The sequence below is a fragment of the Ursus maritimus genome, unplaced genomic scaffold, assembly GCF_017311325.1.
Source record: "Ursus maritimus isolate PB19 unplaced genomic scaffold, ASM1731132v1 scaffold_6, whole genome shotgun sequence".
Taxonomy (NCBI): domain Eukaryota; kingdom Metazoa; phylum Chordata; class Mammalia; order Carnivora; family Ursidae; genus Ursus; species Ursus maritimus.
The window spans coordinates 12,232,028-12,253,264 of NW_024426774.1; the positions used below are offsets into that span (position 1 = coordinate 12,232,028).

The 21,237-nt window shown below is 42.2% G+C and overlaps 1 protein-coding gene across 7 annotated transcripts in view; it reads right to left on the bottom strand.

Annotated features, from left to right (window-relative positions):
• CYRIA (CYFIP related Rac1 interactor A) overlaps positions 1-21,237 on the bottom strand; it is a 107,137-nt gene that overhangs the window by 7,367 nt on the left and 78,533 nt on the right. For all 7 annotated transcript variants that reach the window (XM_040622893.1, XM_040622899.1, XM_040622892.1 and 4 more), the window contains 7 exons: positions 7,958-8,079; positions 6,572-6,677; positions 4,556-4,692; positions 4,007-4,084; positions 3,715-3,831; positions 3,546-3,625; positions 1,587-1,713 (listed from right to left, as the gene is read on the bottom strand). In XM_040622893.1, coding sequence (XP_040478827.1) covers positions 1,587-1,713; positions 3,546-3,625; positions 3,715-3,831; positions 4,007-4,084; positions 4,556-4,692; positions 6,572-6,677; positions 7,958-8,079 — 767 coding nt within the window. The remainder of the gene's footprint in view (positions 1-1,586; positions 1,714-3,545; positions 3,626-3,714; positions 3,832-4,006; positions 4,085-4,555; positions 4,693-6,571; positions 6,678-7,957; positions 8,080-21,237) is intronic.

Sequence of the window (21,237 nt, forward strand, 5' to 3'; positions counted from 1 at the left end):
ATATCCTATGGGTACCAAGTAATAAACTCAATCCACATTCAAATGATGTTCATCGGGTTATGAATAGAATTATTTATATTTGATCCATAGTATAAAAATGTTAAAGCCTCACAAAGAATATAGTAAAAATGTTCTTTGGTATGAAAAAAATTCCATAATATACGGTGATGCAAATAAAAGATAATTGCTATTTTAGAATTAATAATGGTCTGTGAAGTACACGCACACACACGCACGCACACGCACACGCACACACACGCATATACACAAACATCCGTATGAAGGGAGGTAGATATGCTGCCATATTGACGATGGTCGTCGCCTATGGTGAAGTTGCTACAGAAAGATACATATAATTTTCTGTATTTTGATTTCTTATGTTTTCCTAATTCTTTTATATTTAATACTTTTTTCTTGGAAAGCGGAAAATAACAAAATACTATTCAAAAATAAAAAAAATAATAAAGACTGCATGAAGAACCATGACTAGCTGTGCTAGGAAGCCAGACCTTCAAAATAAGTAATCTAAGTTCCATTTTAATTGGTAAATTTCCTTACGTTCGCTAGGCTCATGGTCCCTCTGGGCATGAAGACTTTCCGTCTGCACGGTGCTAAAGGATCAGAGACGCTGCTCCGTGCAGATAAGCGAGAACCGAGTGTGCCCCCAAACTGAGCGCAGTCAGAATGAGTTAATCCCAAAGGGGCCTATTCTACCCTTAAAAGGCTTTATATTAACGTGTGGGATACACTACTGGAGCGATGCTGCAGGTGAGGGTTAAGAGGAGATGTGTTTTATGCTACAATCAACACAAGTCGCTTGTACACCAAAACCATGTGTTTTCCAGTTATTTGCATTCGTTCCACAAAAACGCTATGGGGTAGCTATGGAGCGTCACGCTCCACGTCAGGTAGGTGTTAGGCAATAGAGCAGATGTTGGGTATACAGATCGTGGTCTCTGCCCTTACAAACAAACTTGGAGTCTATTAGGGAATCCGAAAATCCAAAATGGTAAGTGCTCTGGGGGCCAAAGGAGAAGGGAGGTCCTGACCATGCAGGGTACGGGAGAGGTGTTCCTGAATGAGGTGACATTTGTGGAGTGGCTTAAAGGAATCCACCCATCAGAAAGAAGGGAGGGTAGAGCCACCGGTGGGGGGGTGGTAGGAGAGGAAGTTGGGATGTTTGAAATATGACCACGGTGTCTTGTAATCCAGTACCTCCCAATGCCGCTTACTTTAAGACACATATAACATATTAATATCTATATATTCATATGGCACATTGGGTACCCTGAAGGGGCAGTTTGCAACTAAGTAACTATTCACATCTGCTCAGCTTCTCTGCAGGCTGAGATGATTAATGTGTCTGAGCTCCTGCTATGATTTTTGATTGGCTGTTTTGCTGTAAGCACATGAAAAAGGTTGGACTCCTTGATGTGGGGATAGCTGCCATGAGAGGGCTTGCATCTTGGAGAGATCCCCACCTCCAAGCGGTAGATGGAGGAGAGAGAGAGAGAGAGAGAAAAGCAAGGTCTGTCTGGCACCGTTCACGAGCGCTCTTAATCGAAAGCAGAGTTCATCACTCTTACATCGATCTTGGATGTCTTGCAGAAAGCTCCCACGGGGTGAACGTGGTCGTAGAGGATGATGACCCCCACCATCACCCTCATGCAGAACATCAGCGTTTCTTCGCTTGTGAACCTACTCCTGTACTCCCTGGAAGAGAGAAGAAACGGCAGCCGCGTGACTTCCGTGCTGGGGCACGTTCATTTCTGGCTACTTTAGACTCCTCCAATCATCTCTCGAGAACAATCCCGGACCTGCAACAACCAGGTTAATATGCTCTTAAAGAAGCCCATGATGATAATTCTCCTTGAATCTATCCAACCAGCAATTCAGTGTGAAAATAAGGTAAATTAGAGGGCAGTAAATTCTCTTCTCTTCTGCCCTTCAGCGGGCCGGCTCATCACGTACCTCACTCCCCCCACCCATCAATCTTGAATATTTTATAGCAGGTCCCTCTGGCTGTCCAAGATTATAGAGAATAATGGCTTCATTACGGAGAAAAAGAATCAGGCTCATTTCTACAGAGCGGCTATCGTGTCTCCAGTCAGAGTAACTTCCTTTGTTAAGACACAGGCTGCAGACGGAATTGGATTGGCAAAGATACGTAAAAGAAATTATGTACCATTCACTGGGGCTGGGAGTATTTGTGGAGTTTGAATTTTGTTCACTTACCTTGACAGGGTCCCTGATAATTCAAGATAATTCTAGAGGCTTTCTTAACATCTATTTCATTATGAATTGGGCCCACAATGAAGATGATTACTATTTCTGTCTTGGAATAAATCTTAACTTTGGTATAAGTGAAATATTTAAAATTAACACCATCTTACATTTGAACAGAGCATCACATTTCACATGGCACTTCTGAGGTCTCTGGCCCTCCCAAGCTCTCTGCCGCATAGATGACATTAAGGGAACTTCATCAGAGAAGGAAACCAAGGCCCAGGCGGGCCATACCACCTGTCTACAGGCACAGAAGTAGCTAAAGAGATAACTGGAACCCTGGCTTGTGGGTGTGGACTTCCTCTCTGCCTCGCCATTAACAACCTCTGCCACTTCTAAAATCCAGCAACTAGTTTAAGCACAAAGAAACTGCTGAGAGAGGGAGACAGAGAGAGAGGTAGAGTTGGAAGGGAAGGGAGGGAAGAAAAGAGAAGGAAAGAGGGACAGAAGTCTCTATTATCATTCTTGCAACAGTCTTACCCCTTCTGCTCTTGGTTCTAAATCTTCTGCCAAATCCCTTCTCCAATATACTTATAATAATAGTAATAACACCCAGTCATTGAAGCCAGCCCTCCATTTGGCCCTTCCTCATCTTATAGAACATCTTTGGTTTGAGTCCTGATTCTGCCATCTAACAAGCTACACGACCTTTGGGAAATCAGTTAACCAGTTTGGACCTTAGTTTCTTCAACTGTATAAGGGGGCTGATTACATTTATCACCCAGAGTTCTTTATGAAATTAATTCAGATAATACACCTGGAAATGTTAATGTGCTGACCCAAATGTTACCACCACCACCACCATCATCGTTGATATCATCAACATCACCATCATCATCATCAACGTCATCAACATCATCATCATCATCATCACCATCATCATCATCATCATCATCACCATCATCATCATCATCATCACCATCATCATCATCACCATCAACATCAACATCATCATCATCAATGTCATCACCACCATCATCATCACCATCATCATCATCACCATCATCATCAACATCATCATCATCATCAATGTCATCAACATCATCATCATCACCATCATCATCATCATCACCATCATCATCATCAACATCATCATCATCATCACCATCATCATCATCACCATCATCATCATCATCACCATCATCATCACCATCACCATCATCATCAACATCACCATCATCATCAGCATCATCAACATCATATTAACGAGCTCTCCCAGGTGACTTCTAGGCCACGAATCCACCTCTGATCTCACTTACGGCGTTTCCAGCATGACTTTACAAACACTTGTCATCGTACTGAGGCAGTCTGTCGTGTTCTCTATTGGCAGGGTTTTGTTCTAAATGGAGACACAAAATTATGTTAGCCCTGCTCGCAGCTTTTCTGTGCGATCAAGAAAAAAGCCTCTCAGTGCTTGGCCTCACTTACTTCGGAGACAAAGTGCATGGTGGCATTGCTAAGGGTTTTCAGCATAGGCGTGGCTTCTGCATAGAAGAGGGACATTCGATTGGCCATCTCATTATTGACTTCATTCTCAATGTCTAGCTGATAAAAAGAAGAAGAGAAGACGCAATTGATAAAGACAGGGTCACAAATCCCCAAACCGTGTCTGCTGGAAATGGAATTACAGATGAGGGCGGTCTTTTCCCTGGGCCCTGCCTGATGTGGCAAGGGACGGCGTGGAGAAAGGGTGTACAGACCAGGAGACCCAGGGGCTCACATGCATGTTGTTGATGCGGTTGCGACTTATCGTCCTTCTGTAGTAGCTGAAGTCGTTCTGGATAGCTGGGTTCCTCATCTGAAATCCAGAGACAGGAAGGAAGGTCATCTCTCCGCATCACAGGGAGGATATGCATTAGGAGCCCAGGCACTAGGCTCGGTAAATATACCAGGACATCTCTTCGTTATACAACAAACAAAGCAACTCCTGGTTAAAAATAAACACTTGGAGCCTCATTGTTTTAATATAGGCCCTGCTTTTCCTATCAGCTAGATTTCAGGGAAAGAATACTTGCTCTCAATCAGGACAGATACCGTGAAAAGGTTTCCTCTTCTCACATTTGGCAGATTTTGAATTTCCACGCACAAACTGCCATCTTACATCACGTTTGCTAAAAGGAATGCAAATTCTCAGTACATTCTAGGTCCCTGCAGGGAAAGAGCTGCATCTTACTCATCTATTCCCCGCCCCACGGCATTAGCAGGGTGCCGGCACAGAGGAGGTCCTCAGGACAAGTCTGTTACACTGTCTTAGCCTGTACGGTCTAACCTTCAGCTCATCGAATCGGAGAGTAAAATGAAGAATTTCCGCGAACTCCTTCGCCAGGGCCTGCTCCCGTTCCAGGTGCTGGGTTGGCGTGTAGGGTGGACAGGTCAGGGACTCTAATAAACTCTGAAGAGCTTTCTCTGGAAATCAAAGTGATAAATATGTATCTGAGGTGGCCCACGGAGATCCTTCAAGAGGCACAGTTCTTAAGCCCTGTTGACAGTGTGACATGTGCAGAAAGGAGAAGGAGCCCGTCAGGCCCGAGCAGGCTGCCCCCAACCTGCGGAAGACCCCCAGGGCCACACAGTCTCATCTCTGTCCCTCAAAGCTCAGCTCAACCCTCAGCATTCTGCAGTGCCGACTCCTACCACTGTTTGGAAACCACAGACACATGGTTTGGGATCCTGTGCATGAGACTGTGCAGTACTTTCCTGCCAACCCACTGCCATATCGACCCCCATTACTGTCCTTGAAACAGTCTCCTGACTCCCTCTTGTCTATCTCTAAACATTCCCTCCAGTTTTCCCTTCAACATATTTCTAATAATACCGACTCATTTAACCAATCCTCTATAGCAGGGCTTGGCAAACGATGGCGCACAGGCCACACCTGGCCCACGATCTATTTTTGCAAATAAAGTTTTATTAACACATAGCCCCACTTTATTTCCATTCCTTCACGTATCAACTCTGGCTACAATGTGCTACAATGGCAGAGCTGAGTAGCTGCAACAAAGACAGGGTGGCCCGTAAGCCTAAAATATTTATTATCTGCTCTTTACAGACAAGTTTGCTGGTACCTGATCTACACTCCTTAATTGTCTTTTCTAGCATCTTTCCAAGGACATCTCTTGCCTTTTCCATTTATGGGGATGCACTGGCTTCTGAGGTAGCCCGTTCTACCATGGCCGGCTCTGACAGGTGGATCTTTGTCCTTCTAATAAAAATCTGGCTCATTAAGGGGGTACCTGGGTGGCTCAGTTGATTAAGTGTCTGCCTTCAGCTCAGGTCATGATCCCAGGGTCCTGGGATCAAGCCCTGCATCGGGCTCCTTGCTCAGCNGGAAGCCTGCTTCTCCCTCTCCCTCTGCCTGCTGCTCCCCCTTCTTGTGCTCTCTCTCTGTCTCTGTCAAATAAATAAATAAAACCTTTTAAAAAATTCTGGTTCACAAGGATTTCAGTTCATTGGGTCTAGATACACACTTTGAAGAAACAGAGGAGGAGGAAACAGAAGAAACTAACTGAAGAGTCAACAGAAGCTCTCTTTTCTTGAAAGACTGTTTTAGTTCATTCGACCATTCCCTTTGGGTCTTAGCTTCAAGTTCTCTTAACACTATGACTATGATTCCCCCAAAGTATTTCAATTTCTGTTTAACTCTTAAAATGTGACATTTGTGTACAGCAAAAGTGAACACGACTATCCCTGTCCTCATTCTAGCTGTATTAACTAATGAAATCTCAGACAGCTTTACTCTTGGGGGAGTGGTTAGACCACACAGGTAGTCACATCGGGCCTATTGTTAATGAGACTTGACTTTACTCTTGCTTCTGCAAAGCCATCCTGTACCCATACAGGTTGTATTTAAAGTTCAAGGGTAGAACGTTGTTTGTTTTTCCCCCGGTGTTTTACTCTATTTAGTCACATGACTCCAGCAAATCAAGTTCTTTTGGGGTTAGCAGGTTTGTTTCAACCTCTCTGTTTGTTTCAACTTCTCTGTCATTTAGAAATGTGATCAGCCCACGACAAAACTGTTACAAGTGAGACTTAGCTGAGAACAAGTCCAGAGGGACACCCGCCAGTAGAGACACACTCAACGTGCAGGTAACTGTAGGAAAGGAACTCTCAGATGAATTTAAGGAAATGAAAATGACAGGTGTTTCTGTCCACAAATGGCCTTTCCTAAGACATTGTGGATGGATGTGGGCTATTCCCCAGCACACTGAGCTGGCTCTTCCCACTCCTTCCGCAAACTCCGTAACACAGCCTCACATGCGGGATGAAACTAGGAACACAGACTCACCTAGCCTTATGGAAAATTCATAAAATCTCTTTAGCCTCACGACCAGAGGACACACTGCATTCCAAGCCTTTTCTTGAAGCTGAATGTCATTGGGATTCTGAATCGCCTACAAAAACATGATAGAATCGTCTGTTTAAAAAGAAACAATAAGCTCCACATCAAAATGCCTTAAGATTGAGGAAGGATTTTAATTTAAGAAAACATAACGCCTGATGTACTTTGCTAATGTGCTCGTAAACTGACATCAGTTCACCGGACTGTCCTCCATGATGCTCAATTAGAATGGAGATTTTAGTCCTTGAACTTAATGCAAATGACCCTACAATTAGATCCCGTGTCATCTTGCTTGTTTCTCTTATTTTAAATGCAAAAAAACTGCAAATCTAATTGGAAGCCATTCAGCTTTCCTCCATCACATTTTGATTCTACTGAAGTAGAGCCAGTGCTCGTTAGGAAATGCAGATCCCGCAGACCTCTTCCTTTCTCTGTAAGATGTACTGTGTGCCTTCCCTTCTGTGATGTTACCTGAATTATCTAAATTAATGGCGACGTCTAAGTAGAAAGACCACCTGTTAAGAGGCTGTCACATTCTTAGAAATGATGTTTTGTCTAGGTTTCAGCGGCTTACAGAGTAAGTTAGTGGGTTTTTCTTCCAGAAAGATGGCGACAACGACAGTCGTGTGTGCGTGTAAGCGCGTGTAGGTGTGCGCATGTGCGCGCATGCGGTATGCGGTGATACTGCCGCAAAACTATTTCAGATAAAAGGAGTGTGCGGTTTCTTGCCTTTAAGGCATTATGAATCTTAAAAGCCACTCTGACAATCTTCTTTTTTGTTTTGGTTGTTGTTGTGTTTTCAGGAATTTCTTTTTTTTAAGCTCAAAGTCATTTCAAGATGACAGACCTGCAGGCTACTTAAAACGACCTAGTTTACAGCTAGTATTTGTGGTACTGTGGGACCTGCCAAAATTATGACAAAATGCGGAGAAATTCGTGCAAACCCAGACCTCATGACTTATAGTTCTTTTTTTTTTATTTTCTTGTGACTTATATTTCAACTGTTGTCCAGAGACTTTACATGTATGTTTCCCTTACATGAAGTAATATGCTGACAAATCATTGTTTAAACGTCAATCCTGTGCTACCAAATGTATGACTGAGAAGAGAATGGCTAATATTTTACACGGTCTACAGCGCCGTGTGTGCACGTTAATGTACTAAAATAAAAGGGGCCATTCATACTTTGTGAAAACCACATTACCCTCCTTGTTCTTCCTAGTACACTAGGAAATACTAGGGCTATTACTTAATCTTGCTAGGTGTGTGTGTGTGTGTGGGTTTCCCTTCTTGTCCGAGGGTGTTGTCAGCCCAGTGTTATCATTGGCATACATCTCGGATCTCTGGCCCCGCGCCCTTGTAAGCCTGCAGGTCTGCGAGGATGCTCTCAGAATCCTGGAGGACGGCGCTGATCTGGTTCCATATTTCCCTCTCTCCTTCCGTGGGCTGGGCATCTGAGCAGAAGGGAAACCAAAAGACACAGAGGGCTGGTGTTTACAAACGGCTTGGGAAGAAAATCAGCATTCAGTGCTACCTGCTAGACAGTCCTGTTTAATTCCCGCAGGTTCAGTCTTTACTCTTTAACGTAATAAGCTGCTAGGAAAGGAAACGAACACAACTTCTGCCCGTGACTCAGTTCCAGACAGTCATCCGTCTCTGCACACATTACACCAAGCACACTGGAACCACTGTGGGTACTTTATCCATTTGTGTAGAACATATTTTTGCACATCTATTATGTGCCAAGTGCTTAACTGGGTGATAGGAGGATAAATATTGTCTTTGGGGGCCACATTTAATAGGAAAAGCTACTGAATAGTTCTGTTATGACTAAAAATCTGTGAATCAGAGTATAGGTGGGAAAAAGTCCCTCTTATATTACCATAGAAACAAATAAGCTTAAAATCTTAGATAATCCTTCAGAGTCGTGACAGGGATGTATCTTTCTGGAACACAACGGTCGGAGAAAGCATTGAGATTCATCATAGAACGTGAACTCGAGAAGTGCAGGGGGTTCATTTTATTTATTTGTTTGTTTCTTTATTTATTTTTAGTAAGCTCTACATCCAATATGGGGGCTTGAACTGATGACCCCAAGATCAAGGCTTACATGCTCTACTGACAGAGCCAGTCAGGCACCCCGAACAGGAGGTTCCTTTTATTTATTTATTTATTTATTTATTTATTTATTTATTTATTTATTATGTTGTTAGTCACCATACAGTACATCCTTAGTTTTTGATGTAAAGTTCCATGATTCCTTGTTTGCGTGTAACACCCGGTGCTCCATGCAATACGGGAGGTTCATTTTAAAGACACTTGCACTATTCAACTTTGATCTTGACTATAAACACTACCCACAAAAATAAGTGACACATTCAGGTTTACGAAGAACATATTCTAACAGCCATGGAAGCATCCCTTTAGCTCAGAATTCCCACTTTTACACTGCATTCCTGTAGCCAATAAATATTCTTGTCCCCATGAGTATTTTGTGAAACTTGGTGGGTGGAAGTCAAATGGTGGTAAAGACTGGGTTTTATCTCTTAATACCTATAAAATAGGTTACTTGCCTGGGCTAATAAGGAAAATTATCTCTATCCCAAACAAAGGCACTGCTAATGGAGAAGGGGGCTAGATGGCACCTCCTAAAAACTCATTTTCAAATATCCAAGTCCTAAGGCAGTGAATTCTCTCAGCAGACCCCACTCATGAAAAGATAGGATAGAGTTTTGTCAGGTATAACACTCGTGAGTGTATCATGAAGAACATGACGGAGACCCACCAGGTTACGGTACGGAACCTAGCTGGGAGGCTAGATTACTCCTTTATCCTTTTCTACCCTCCCACTGTTTCTGGAAAATTCTCAGGTACAGTGTTAATGCACATGATATGAATCACTTTATAGCCTATCCTTTCCTGTTTCCCAAACTTTTCTCAAAGTGATATGGGTGTCTTAATCAGAAACCTTTAAAACCTCATGAGTTAGGAAGCCTGTAACTGAGAAGAGCATTTCAGTGAACAGGATTCCAGGGAAATTTCTGAGTAAGAAGAAAGTCCGGAAACAGAACATATGACAAAAATGCAACACGAAGGTCCTAGAAAACAAAGAAAAAGAAAAAGCTCATTCCCTCAAATCCTTTCCCCCTTTGATGAATGCACTGAAAAATGGCAAGTTAAAAAGGGCCATTTCCTAGAGAGAGAGATATTTGAAGAGAAGGAAGAGAAACATAGGCGTGACCAAGATTCCGGGGATAAGCCTCTTTGAGTGTAATTATAAAGTAGTATGTAAAGAAGAAGACACTTGGAGACCAGGAAAGGGAGCCTTCTGATCTCGGCTGTCACAACGGCTCCATCTGAGCGAGTCGCCACTTGGTAAGTTTTAGACAAGACAGAATTAAAGAGAAGTGGCTGGAAGAAGAGGGCTAGACAAACACAAAAACCCATTCTTCTAGTGATTAACACAAAAGGAGAAAACTTTCAGTCAGTTTTTAAAAATGGAAGCCCTTTCTTAAGTGCTTCAAAAGAAGACCATCTCCAATAGAGCGGCCAAAAAGTGATAGTGGCCGCAGACGGACAAGCTTCGCTCTCTATTCCAGGTGAGATGACACTTTCTGATACGACTCATCCCCGACACTGATGTGACCACAAAGAGCTGGATGAGTGACATGGGGTGGTGTCCCTTCTGTCTCAGGGGTGGCAGAATTGGGGCTGTGGGGAAGCCTTTCCGTCCCACAGAAACCCTCTCGCAGCACTACAGTGATCTGTGAAACAGGACCCCCCAGTCCCAGCCTTCCTCTCTGGGAAAATGTTTCTTTTGGCAGATGTCCTGGTGTCTTATTAAAAACATTTTTCATATGGCCCCATTTAACAGGGGTGGGGTGGGACTGAAGAAATCCAATCCATCATTCCCTCTTCATCCTGACTTAGAAATGTGTTGGCTCATTTTCTTCCATAATTTGTTAGTCTTATTGGATGCCCTATTTTTTTTCTTCTTCCCCTGTCATGGAACTGAAGTCACTTCATCCAGCTAACGACTAGGCCCTTGGTGCCGGCAGCATGTTCCCTGCCTTCTGGGGACTCAAGTCACAAGTGGGGTCAACTGCCAAGGTAGAGAGTGCTGATTGGGAGAAGCTCCAATCTGTCTGTTTTGTTGCTTTTGTTGTTGTCGCTGTTTTTCAAATAGAGAAAGGGCTCTGTAATCCTGATTTGGCATTGGCTCATATCCCTCTGGAGGTTCATGATTCATTCTACTTTGATCCCCCAGCCATGTGATCAGACAGCCAAGACTAATTAATGAGAATTTGACCCATTAGGCGCAGGTCTCTGGCTTTATTTGTTTCATGTGACCTTAAATCTCCAGGGCCTTGCGTGATGGCTGGCACATAGTATATGCTCAAGAAAGATCTGCTGAATAAAATACCTGAATGAATGATTTACTGCTCACACTATGTCTTATGATGATTTTTCTGCTTGTCTTCGAATTGGGAGATTTTTGGATACAGAGTTTATATCCTTATTCTCCGTGCTTCCGTATGTCCTACCCACTGGAGACACTCAATAAATATGTTAGGACTTCAATGGACATATGAGGACATTGACCAGGTGGTAGAGGATATGGGTGTTGGGAAGCAGTGAAAGAAGTGAAGATCCTATTACTTCTGGATCCTCTTCTCTGTCTCTTCTTCCAAATGGGTTCTATACTGTTAACCTCTCTCACTGTTATTGTTTATATATATGTATATTTATCTACAATCATATTGGCTACTCACCCTTTCATTAACACTTGTGTTTTTAAATCATCCATCATTCATCAACAACCTCAATGTCTCCTCAGTATGGTTAACACACTAGTAGGATATTTGTTGAGTGAAAAACTACACCTATGTTGTCTATCCCAATCCTGAGGCTGTTATCATTTGCTTTCTGGAATATCCCTTTGAGAGGCTTTGGGGTCTTGACTTCTGGTTTTCTCTGTATTCAGATTCAGTTGGTAGCCATGTTTTAAAAATACATTGTGTCTCCAGATGTCAAAGAGAAACATCTTGAAAAATCAGTGATTGAAAAGGTACGCTGATATTTAACCTATCAGCAACCTTTTAAAGCACCTGCTGAGTGAATAAGAACTCAGAATTATGGGTTTTGTTTTTCTACTTTTAACACAAAGATTCACCCTAAGTCAAAGGTGCACACACATACATATGCCCACCAGTAATATTACTGATGGACACACGTCCTTATTTTCAGCTGTGGCGAGTGAATCCCTTGGTGATATTTCTTCTAAGAATCACCTTCTAAAATTCTAATCGTTGTTAATGATTTCATCTCCATTGAGAAGAATGGTTACATCAAGCTGGGCTGCTCTCGTCTAACAATGAAGCTGTTAAAAAAAAGAAAAAAAAAAAAAAACCCCACCCTGTGATTTACACAGGCAATTTCAGAAACCAATCCTCCGAGGAGCCCCGGAACAAGCCGATCCAGGCCATTCCCCAGGCGATGATTTAAACCCCTGTTCTGGACTTGCTATTGTGCAAAGTATGAAAATGTATCATGTGCACTGTGACCTTGAATACATCGTCAAGAACTCACTGAATTCCAAGTGCTTAGAATTTTTAACGGAAAATAACCCTCTTATCAATGAAGATAGTGAGGCGGTATTCATTTTGTTTTCAGGGGGATCTATTTACCCTCCTTTGGCTCAATTTGCTGGTGACTGTGGATATTAACTGTCAGGATTCTGGAGTCACTGGGGTCAGGTGGAGGCTTTGCTGTGGAGGCCTGTGATGTTTACTGAAAGCAGAATGCCTCGCATTCCACCCAGGGGATGGAGAGGAAGGTGGCTGAGGGCTTTGTTTGTCAGGAAGGAACATCTTTGGTGAACATACCCCAGGGCAAGGCAGCGGGGCTCAAACCAGAGTAGGGCTGTCAAATCCAAGGGTTCTTATCTTTGTAAATCAGCCAAGGACACACTCTGTCTTCACAAGCGCTGGGAACACACATACCTTCTCCTCACAACCTATTCAGAACTGTATGGAAAATCTGACAGAGAATCAAACAAATTAACGGAAGATAATGTGAGCAGAAGACACCATTTATTTGGAGATGTCTTTGGCTTTGAAGGCGGCCCTGGCATTTCGGTACACTGCTCTCTCTGCACCCCAGCCGCTGTTGTATAAACACTGAAGAGAGGGGCAGCAAAGGGGTTTGCCACAGCTGTAAATTAAATCCCAAGCTCTTCTGTCCCACCACTTCCTTACCTCTCCACCCCTCTCCCCTTCAGGATAGACTAAGAAACATAACTAATTATCGATGATTAACATGTGGGGCTATGAAGTTGGCAATGATTTACAGCCGAATACTAGCCGCTTGCAGCAACCACATAAAATTGCAAAGGTCCGTTGGAAAATATAAGTGTGACTGGGCTGACATATTTATTCGCACAGGAACATTAGTCATCCTGCACCAGAGCCCTTTCCTACGGAAGAGCGAACGAGGGCCCGCAAAAAGCAGGGAGGGCTGAGGTGGCTGGAAGGCTCATCTGTTTCAGCCCCATGCAGTGGGATCCCTGTGATGTCACGGGAGAAGGAGGGAACTTCAAGGACAGAGAGTTTTGAGACTCGGGTCCTACTGCCACTTCTGCTACTCACTGAATAGGAGACTTCAAGGCCAATGCGTTCATCTCTCTGGCTCTCAGATTACTTCTTGGTAAAGGGAGGGACACTGACAAGAGCCCTGTCCCCTCCCTGTACAGTCTTGTAGGGACAATAGCCTGGAGAGTCATAATGGGATATTGACATCGATCAAAAACATTTAAAAAGAGAAAGTGCTGGAAATGTAATGAATCCCTGTGACTGAATCTCCGTGTTGGCATAAATTAATTGCTTTCTAGGTCCGTTCTGTTCCGTTGTATTTTGCTGGTTTGTTTCATTTGTGAAGTGACCAGAAAACATCTCTTATTTTCCCCCTTTACTCTCCCAGAATTATCTAGCCTCGTCTGAACAACCTTAGGAGAAGTGAGGGTAACAGAGAAGGGAGGGATGAAAGAAAAGTTCAGCAGTGTCACTATATTGTATACCTAAAACTAACATAACACTGTATGTTAACTATACTGGGATTAAAATAAAAAACTTAACTAAAAAAAGGGAAAGAAAGAAAAGCTCAGTAGTGGTAGCAGGCAGCCTGCATCATCAAAATCACCCCAAGTGAGGGGCTAATCTGACACCCCTTGTTTCAAGAAGTAGGAGACTGTAGTCCTAATAGGTCACCATATTCAGAGCCTTTCTGCGAGTATAATGAATGGTTTGGAGGCTTTAGAATTTTCTTCCTAACTAGTCCCCACCCTCGCCCCATGACCACTATTATTGTTCTTGGTATTCCTATCGTGCTCATAAAGGTGGATTTGTCTTATAAGAAGATCATTTCTCAGTTACTATCTGCCAAGAAACATTTCTTCGACCCAGCCCTCCAAGCTGTACTTCCTCTTCCGCCTAGCCCGCCACCTGCTCCCCATTCTCTTGTAGGCTTCTGCCCTACCTGTACTATTGTCTGCTCCACGTGCCTGCGGCTCTCCCCAATACAGTCAGACACTCCTTGAAGAAGAGGACATGTTCTCCTAATGTCCCCTCTCTATTGATGTGCCCTGTGTCATCCATCTGTGCCTCTCTGCCCCCTAGGACCCCATTCCTGCTGTTCCTGTCTTATGCTACAATACAGGAGATGCACTGTGCATAATTACTGAATTAGCAACAGTACAAAAAAAAAAAATCAAAGTTCCTAATCTGATACTTTATGTCCAGCTCTATGCTGGACACTGGAGATGCAGTGATAGAAGCGTAAGATGACATCCAAGTCCTCTCTGCAGGGAAGTTCTTCATGCAGAAATGAAGGGATACCAAAGACACCTAGTTGTGTAAGAAGGAACAGGGGACACCAGAGCCAGCAATTATGTCCGTAAATAGAAAAGATCTATTTAAATTGCACACACACACACACATTGAGACTTTAAAGGAAAAGGCCACCACACGTTGCAGTGGGGAGTTCCTACTGGCTGTAGAAGCAAAACAGACAAGAGCACAAGGGTGGAAGGATCTGTGACAAGATTCTTTAATTCTTCATGAAGTGAAGAATACGTGTTGAAGACTGATTATAATAAGTTGAAGATGTATCCTGTAATCTCTACAATCAGCATGAAGAGGCAGAACTAAAAAGCCAACAGAAAAGATCAAAGAGAACACCAACATTATTGTATTTAATCAAAAGGCATGACGACATTAAGAGAGAAACAAAGAGCAAATACAACAAATAGAAATCAACATCAAGATAGGCTCAGATACAAACATTAATTAAATGTAAATGAGGTAATGGCTCCAATTAAAAGGTAGATATTATCAGCTTGGATGGAAAAGCTGGGGCCAACTTCATGTTGTTTACAAGAAATACACTGTAAAGATAAAGGCACAGACAGGATGTGGAAACATACGCCATACAAACAAGAAGCATAAAAAAGATGTTATGGTCAAAATATAAAATGCTTAATGATATACTTAACAAAAGATGTGCAAGACCTCTAAAAACTATAGAGCTTTGCTGAGTGAAATCAAAGAATATCTAAATAAATGGAAAGATATACCATATTCATAGGTAAGAAGAATCAATACTGTTTACATGTCAATTCTCCTCAAACTGATCTTCAGATTTGGTATCAATATAATCAATATCCCAGCAAGGCAATTTTGTAGCAATTGAAAGCTGATTATAATATTTATTTAGGGGTGCCTGGGTGGCTCAGTCAGTTAAGCATCTGCCTTTGGCTCAGGTCATGATCCCAGGGTCCTGGGATAGAGCCCCACATTGGGTTCTCTGCTCAGCGGGGAGTCTGTTCCTCGCTCTCCCTCTGCCTGCCGCTCCCCCTGCTTGTGCTCTCTTTCTCTGTCAAATAAATAAAATCTTTAAAATAAAATAAAATAAAATAAAATTTATTTAGAAAAGTAAAGGAGCTGGAGTAGTCAACATAATCTTGAAAAAGAACAACAAATTTGAAGGACTTACTCTTCTTAACTTTAAGATTTATTATTTGTTATAGTTTGGTATTACTTGGTGAAAAGGATCAATAAATCAATGGGGGAAAATAGAAGGCCCAAACGTATTACAGTGAACTTATCTCTGATAATTCCATTCAAGCAATTTACCTGTGCTAGAACAAGTTGATAACACATGAAAAAAATAAACCCAACACCTTACTCATAAAATAAACAAAAATTAGTTCAGGATTGGTCACGAAACTTAAATTCCTAGAACTTCCAGAAGGAAAGAGTAGAATGTCTGTAGGACGTTGGGGTGGGCCATGATGTCTTAAAGAGGATGTAGCATACACTTAGTACTAAAGAAAAACAATGACAAATCGCACTTCATCAAAATTTAAAACTTCTGTTCATGCAAAAACAAGAAATAAAGAGGCAAGGCACTGACTGAGTAAAAACATTTGCAAGCTATTATCTCACAAATGACAGGTATCCAGAACACAGTAAGGAACTCCTACAATTTAGTGATACAATGAAAAACAACCAAATTAAAAATGGGTAAAAGACTTGAGTGGACAAAATATTCTAAAAATGCTAAGCAAATATTTAATAAGCATATGCAAAAGTGTCCAACATTATCAGTTATCATGGAAATGCAAATTAAAGCCACAAGGAGAAAATATCCCACAGTCACTAGAACAGCTAAAACAAAAAAGATTGACGATGCTAAGTTTTGGAGAAGACATGGAATACCTGAGAATTCTAGACTGCTGGTAGAAATGGAAAATAGTACATCCCATTTGGAAAAGTATTTGACAGTTTCTTGAAAAGCTGCATATAACTGACCCAGCAAGTCTACTCTTCAGTATTTATACAAGAGAAATGATGCACGTGAAGATTCCACAAGAATGTTCATAGCATGTTTACTCATAGTAGCCAAAAATTGGAAGTAATCTAGGTGTTTATCAACAGGAGAATGGATACAAAAACTGTCCCACTATGAGTATTCACCAAAAAGAGAACAAACTATGATACATGTAATACCATGGCTGGATCCAAAAAACATGTTGAATGAGAAAAAGATACCAAAAATATATACTGTATAATTCCATTTATATGAAGTTCAAGATGTTATAGATTACCTAAATTAATCTTTGAGATACAAATCAGATCTGATCAGTGGCCATTTCTGGGTGTTGGTCAGGGGCAGGGGATTGACAGAGAAGAGGCAAGCTGGAACTCTCTGGAGTGAAATATCCTGTCTTGACTGAGAGTGTGGCATTCATCAAAATTGATTGAAATATACACCTAAGCCCTGTCCATTTCAGCAGATGTAAATTATGTCTCAATAAAAATAAATCTTAAAAAGTGGACTAGTCAGGCAAAGAAGAAAAATTATCTATTTTGAGTAGATGGAATGGTTTCAGAATTAACCAGCAGCAACAAATCAGATTTTCTAAAAGAAATCTAAAAGATATAATTCACATGCCACACAATTCACCCAACCGAAGTACCCAGTGATATGTACTATATCGTCATTGTTGTACAATCATCACCATCATTAATTTTAAAACATCTTCTTTATCCCTCAAAAAAATTTTTACCCGTTAACAGTTGCTCCCCATTTCTTCCCAACACCCCCAGACCCAGACAACCACTAATGAACTTTCTTTTTTTTAATTTTAATGTTTTTTTTATTATATTATGTTGGTCACCATATAGTACATCCCTGGTTTCTGATGTAAAGTTTGATGATTCATTAGTTGCGTATAACACCCAGTGCACCCTGCAATATGTGCCCTCCTTACTACCCATCACCAGTCTATCCCATCCCCCCACCCCCTCCCCTCTGAAGCCCTCAGTTTGTTTCTCAGAGTCCATAGTCTCTCATGCTTCATTCCCCCTTCTGATTACCCCCCCTCTTTATCCCTTTCTTCTCTTACCGACCTTCCTAGTTCTTATGTTCCATAGATGAGAGAAATCATATGATAATTGTCTTTCTCTGCTTGACTTATTTCACTTAGCATTATCTCCTCCAGTGCTGTCCATGTTGCAGCAAATGTTGAGAACTCATTCTTTCTGATAGCTGAGTAATATTCCATTGTATATATGGGCCACAACTTCTTAATCCAGTCATCTGTTGAAGGGCATCTTGGTTCCGTCCACGATTTAGCTATTGTGGACAATGCTGCTATGAACATTGGGGTGCATATGGCCCTTCTCTTCACTACGTCTGTATCTTTGGGGTAAATACCCAGTAGTGCAATGGCTGGGTCATAGGGTAGCTCCATTTTTAACTTTTTAAGGGACCTCCACACTGTTTTCCAGAGTGGCTGTACCAACTTGCATTCCCACCAACAATGTAGGAGGGATCCCCTTTCTCCACATCCTCTCCAGCAATTGTTGTTTCTTGCCTTGTCAATTTTTGCCGTTCTAACTGGCATAAGGTGGTATCTTAGTATGGTTTTGATTTGAATTTCCCTGATGGCTAATGATTTTGAACACTTTTTCATGTGTCTGTTAGCCATTTGTATGTCTTCATTGGAAAAGTGTCTGTTCATATCTTCTGCCCATTTTTTGATTTGTTTATTTGTTTCTCTCCTATTGAGTTTGAGAAGTTCTTTGTAGATCTTGGATACCAGTCTTTTATCTGTAGCCTCATTTGCAAATATATTCTCCCATTCCGTGGGCTGCCTCTTAGGTTTTTTGACTGTTTCCTTGGCTGTGCAGAAACTTTTAATCTTGATGATGAGGGCTGGGACGCCGGGTGTGGGGCGCACATCCCGGGACGCTGCAGGGTTGAGCAGCACCAACAGAAACAGAGTTAAAGTGGCCAGAACATTAGTAGAGAACGGGCCGCAATCCTTCTGTTCCGTGACAGAGGCTGAAATTTGGCCGCTGCTGCTCTGACTCTCAGAAGAGGCACAGCAAACCGCCAGGGAAAGCCGCCAGAGAACAAAAGCCTGGAAATACCGGCTCAGAGAGTGCCCATCCCCATCCTCCCTCGCAGGGGACACGGAGACTCTACCCAAACAGGGTTGCCTGAGTATTGGCGCGGCAGGCCCCTCCCCCAGAACACAGAAGGCAGGCTGAAAAATCAAGAAGCCCACAACCCGGGCGCCTGGGTGGCGCAGTCATTGAGCGCCTGCCTTCGGCTTAGGGCGTGATCCCGGCGTTCCGGAAAGGAGTCCCTCATCGGGCTCCTCCGCTGGGAGCCTGCTTCTTCCTCTCCCACTCCCCTGCTTCTGTTCCCTCTCTCGCTGGTTGGCTGCCACATAAATAAATAAATAAAATCTTTAAAGAAGAAGCCCACATCCCTAAGATCCCTATAAAACAAGGGGCACGGCCTGGGACCCAGTCAATAATTTGGGCTCTGGAAACCCCGCAACCTCTCTTCATCAGAATGACAAGAAGGAGAAGCCCCCCCCAGCAAAGAAAAGACAGTGATTCTGTGGCCTCTGCCACAGAAATAATGGATATGGATGTAACCAAATTATCAGAAATGGAATTCAGAGTAACGATGGTCAAAATGATGAGTAGAATTGAAAAAACTATTAACGAAAAGGTTACTGAGAATATAGAATCCCTAAGGACAGAAATGAGAGCGAATCTGACAGAAATTAAAAATTCTATGAGCCAAATGCAGGCAAAACTAGAGGCTCTGACGGCCAGGGTCGCAGAAGCAGAGGAACGGGTTAGTGAATTGGAGGATGGGTTAATAGAGGAAAAAATGAAAATAGAAGATGGTCTTAAAAAAATCCACGCCCACGAATGTAGGTTACGGGAGATTACTGACTCAATGAAACGATCCAATGTTAGAATCATCGGCATCCCCGAGGGGGTGGAGAAAAACAGAGGTCTAGAAGAGATATTTGAACAAATTGTAGCTGAAAACTTCCCTAATCTAGCAAGGGAAACAAACATTCGTGTCCAAGAGGCAGAGAGGACCCCTCCCAAGCTCAACCACGACAAACCTACGCCACGTCACGTCATAGTGCAATTCGCAAATATTAGATGCAAGGATACAGTATTGAAAGCGGCCAGGGCAAAGAAATTTCTCACGTACCAAGGCAAAAGCATCAGAATTACGTCAGACCTGTCTACACAGACCTGGAATGAGAGAAAGGGTTGGGGGAGCATATTTAAAGCTCTTTCAGAGAAAAACATGCAGCCAAGGATCCTTTATCCAGCAAGGCTGTCATTCAGAATTGATGGAGAAATAAAGACATTTCAGAATCGCCAGTCACTAACCAATTTTGTAACCACGAAACCAGCCCTACAGGAGATATTACGGGGGGTTCTATAAAAGTAAAAAGGCCCCAAGAGTGATACAGAACAGAAAGTCACAGCCAATACAAACAAAGACTTTACTGGCAACATGGCAACATTAAAATCATATCTCTCAGTAATCAGTCTTAATGTAAATGGTTTGAACCATCCCATAAAACGCCACAGGGTTGCAGATTGGATAAAAAGAAATGACCCATCCATTTGCTGTCTACAAGAGACTCATTTCGAACCCAAAGATGCATTCAGACTGAGAGTAAGGGGATGGAGTACCATCTTTCACGCAAATGGACCTCAAAAGAAAGCTGGGGTAGCAATTCTCATATCAGATAAATTGGATTTTAAACTACAGACTATAGTTAGAGATGCAGAAGGGCACTATATTATTCTTAAAGGAAGTATTCAACAAGTGGATATGACAATTATAAATATATATGCCCCCAACAGGGGAGCAGCAAGATACACAAGCCAACTCTTAACCAGAATAAAGAGACATATAAATAAAAATACATTAATAGTAGGGGACCTCAACACTCCACTCTCAGAAATAGACAGAACACCCTGGCAAAAACTAAGCAAAGAATCAAAGGCTTTGAATGCCATACTCGACGAGTTGGACCTCATAGATATATATAGAACACTACACCCCAGAACCAAAGAATACTCATTCTATTCTAATGCCCATGGAACATTCTCAAGAATAGACCATGTTCTGGGACACAAAACAGGTCTCAACCGATACCAAAAGATTGAAATTATCCCCTGCATATTCTCAGACCACAACGCTCTGAAATTGGAACTCAACCACAAGGAAAAATTTGGAAGAAACTCAAACACTTGGAGACTAAGAACCATCCTGCTCAGGAATGACTCGATAAACCAGGAAATCAAAAATCAAATTAAACAATTTATGGAGACCAATGAGAATGAAAATACAACAGTCCAAAACCTATGGGATACTGCAAAGGCAGTCCTAAGGGGGAAATACATAGCCATCCAAGCCTCACTCAAAAGAATAGAAAAATCTAAAATGCAGTTTTTATATTCTCACCTCAAGAAGCTGGAACAGCAACAGAGGGACAGGCCTAATCCACTCACGAGGAAGCAGTTGACCAAGATGAGAGCAGAAATCAATGAATTAGAAACCAGAAGTACAGTAGAGCAGATCAACAGGACTAGAAGCTGGTTCTTTGAGAGAATCAATAAAATTGACAGACCACTGGCAAGACTTATCCAAAAGAAAAGAGAAAGGACCCAGATTATTAAAATTATGAATGAAAAAGGAGAGGTCACAACCAACACCAA